Source organism: Lactuca virosa, chromosome 7 (assembly GCF_052849685.1).
Source record: "Lactuca virosa cultivar CGN04683 chromosome 7, Lactuca_virosa_CGN04683_v6, whole genome shotgun sequence".
Taxonomy (NCBI): domain Eukaryota; kingdom Viridiplantae; phylum Streptophyta; class Magnoliopsida; order Asterales; family Asteraceae; genus Lactuca; species Lactuca virosa.
The window spans coordinates 49,239,058-49,242,453 of record NC_136432.1 but is presented as its reverse complement, the minus strand read 5'-3'; the positions used below and the strand labels follow the sequence as shown (position 1 = coordinate 49,242,453).

At 39.4% G+C, this 3,396-nt stretch overlaps 1 protein-coding gene across 1 annotated transcript; it reads left to right on the top strand.

Moving 5' to 3' along the window:
* The first annotated feature begins 1,759 nt into the window (after nt 1-1,759).
* Nucleotides 1,760-2,110, top strand: LOC145126628 (uncharacterized). Its single transcript, XM_079061956.1, has one exon. The coding sequence runs from the start codon at nt 1,760-1,762 to the stop codon at nt 2,108-2,110; it is 351 nt and encodes a 116-aa protein (XP_078918082.1).
* The last annotated feature ends 1,286 nt before the right edge of the window (nt 2,111-3,396 follow it).

Sequence of the window (3,396 nt, the reverse complement as noted above, 5' to 3'; positions counted from 1 at the left end):
GTGTTGCTGGCAGCTTTGAACCCCTATCAGTATTTTGACCATATCTGATGAACCGTAACTCTGATTGATGCGATTCAAAATGATCTGGAAAGTAGACAAAATTTCGGACGTCTTAGACATCACATGCGATGGCATGTTGCCTTTATGCAATCGCATGAAGCCTTTATGCGACCGCAGGTTAGGTCACAACATGGATTCGAGGTTTTGTAGTGCCAAAAATTCATCCGGAAGTGAAAAATGAAAACCAGCGATCGCATGTTGTGTACATGCGATCTCAGGTTGGCCAAAAAGTGCCAAAATAGCATCCTACTTCATTAAAAAGGCACGAGACGCGTTTTCTTCAAAACCTGCGATCGCAGGTTGTGCCCATGTGGTCGCATGCACGTTATTTTTGCTGCTGGACGTATAAATAGACCTTCATGACCTTCCAGTAACCTAAGTTGGCGATTCCATAGGTACCAGACGAATAAAATACGATTTTGGAGGCGTTTCTTCTCCGATTTCAACGATTTCTGAAGATCTGAAGACTGTGGATCATCTCCTCCAAGTAGATTAGTAAGATTAGTAGTTTGATGTCTCTTTTCATTTGTTTTTATCAGTCTTTAGCCATGTATGGATAAACCTTACTTTTCAGTTCTGCAAAGACAAGTACTTTTCATGTGATTGATCATTAGATCTGATTTTTGATTTGTGTTTCTATCTAGATTCTTCAGTTTTGTTCTTAATGAATGTTTGATTTTGATTCTTGTTAGTCTGATCACCTAATTAGGGTTTAATCGTTCCTGTTAATCAGTTATAGAGTCTGTAATTGTTATTATCAACTCGTAATAAGTAATAGGTAATAAATCGGTTTCGTGTTTGGGATTTTACTTTATTATAAATTGTAAAAATCATATCTTTACGCTGCCGAGATTGTGAGAAGTATTGGGTATTGCTGAGAATTTTACAAAGAACTTAATGCAACTTTTCTGATCTTAATTAAGAGCTTGTTTGATTAAACAGTAAAAAGTTAGGGTTAATTAAAGAGATTGTTTTGATTAACTAATTTAGGTAAAAGAGATTATACTAGAGCTTGTTAGTTTTTCTCAGTACCAGCTTAGATAGAACACAACTTAAATAATCAGATCTGGGTTAGTTGCATGATTTGGAAAGTCACAGCAGAGCTGAAACCATTTTTATTATTGATTTTCGTTTACTTTATTTTCACTGGATTTCTAGTTATTAGTTTTAATAACCCCCCCCCCCCTTTTATATTCTGTTTCTTTACTAGATGTGCCTGACGCAAAAAGGCATTGACTTTTAGGCTGTGTCCCTGAGGATTCGACCCTGCTTCCATGTGCTGTCTTTTTAGTGCATTCCAAGCAGTGATAAATTTATTTGTTTAATACGTGCGTGATAGCGAGTTAACAAATTGGTGTCGTTGCCGGGGAAACGGTGCTCTCTAATAGTTTTATGTCAAGAATTTTTCGTTCAGGTACACCTTTAGTTTTTGATCCAGAAATCGAGCGAACTGCAAGGAGACTGAAGTAAGAAGCAACAAGAAAAAAACGATCAGGTGGTCTCTTTGGTTCGTCTTCATCCCTACTTGCAGAAACCCCCCACACCACAAGGCACTCCCTTGTGGAACGAACCGGTTCCATTTTTTCCGAAAATACCCCCATCATCACCTCAAAACAAATCTTATAAAACTTATTCCCCACCCTCTTTCATTAAAACTGAAACCATAGACTCTTCATGAATCGAATCTGAAGACTTAACTATGAGTGGAGACGAAGCAGTAAAGACTCTTAGAGAGTGGGCCACTCTAGCGGTCAACCAGCAGCCCTTTTGCATTACATTTCCAGAAGCCCAAAACTTCGAACTCAAATATGGACTGATTCACCTTCTTCCCACTTTTCGCGGTCTCGAAAACGAAGACCCACATAAATTCCTCAAGGAATTTCATGTGGTATGTTCTGGAATGAAGCCTCATGCACTTACTGAAGACCATATCAAACTAAGGGCATTCCCCTTCTCACTTCAAGATTCTGCAAGGGAATGGTTATATGAACTCCCATCTGGTTCCATCACCACTTGGACAGAACTTGCAAAGCTATTTCTAGAGAAATAATTTCCAGAAACACGAGTCTCCAGTCTCAAAAGAGAAATCCTTGGGATCAAACAAGGAAGACAAGAAGCTCCACATACTTACTGGGAAAGGTTCAAGAAACTTCTACTTAGGTGCCCACAACATGGGATCAATCATTATAAACTTTACAACTGTTTCTGTGAAGGTTTGACACCCATGGAGAGGCGCCTGATAAATGATTCCAGTGGTGGTTCCTTGGGTGATATGACACCAACTGAAATCAGAGAGCTTATTGAAAAGCTAGCGATCGAGTCTAAACATTCTGGAAATGAAGACGAGTGGTATCCAGATCAGCTAAGGGGAGTTAAGAAAGTCAAAAATGTTCATCTGGAAGCTCAGATATCTGAATTGACGAAAGCTATTCTGCTCCTGATGAAAGAAAAAGCACCGGCGAAGAAAACATGTGGTATTTGTTTGAAGACGGAACATCCAACAGATATGTGTCCAGTACTGCAAGAGGATTCAGTTTTAGCAAAAGTTGTTAACGGCTACCACCAGAATTTTCAGAATAATTATCAGCATAAACAACAATTTCAGCCTCTACCTGGATTTCAGCAGCAGCGACATTTTCAGCAACCGGGTTTTCAGCAAAATTTTCATAATCAGCAGAATTTTCAGCACCAGAATTTCGAGCAGCCTTTGCAACAACATTCTGGCAGCTCTAGCATGGCCTTGGAGGATATTGTTAAAAGTCTGGCCACGAGCACCCAAGCATTCCAGACAGAAACCAGAGCCAGTATCAAGAACCTGGAGCAGCAGGTGTCTCCACTTGCCACTTCTGTGGGTCGTCTGGAGTCTCAAGGAAAGTTACCAGGGCACACAGAAAACATATGAAGGCCCAAGCGCATCTGAACCAGAAAACGATTCTGAGGAAGAATTTGAAGAAGTTATGGTCGAAGAAGAAGATTTAAAAGAGCCTGAAAAAGAAGAGGAGGAATATGAAGAGGTGTTGGTTGAAGAAGGATCTGAAAATCTGGAAGGAAAAGAAACTCCAACACTCCCCAATCCAATTCTGAAAGAATACAAGTCACTACCGTCCTTCCCATCACGACTGATGAGCACGAAGCGCGAAAGAGATGATGAAGATATTATGGAAATTCATCGCAAGGTTGAGGTAAATATACCACTTTTAGATATTATCCAACATATCCCTCACTATGCTAAGTTTCTTAAAAATTTATGTGTCTCAAAGAAAAAAAATGAAAGTTAATGAGATTGTAAAAGCTGGCGAAAATATCTCCTTTATTTTACAAAAAGGTTTGCCTCCA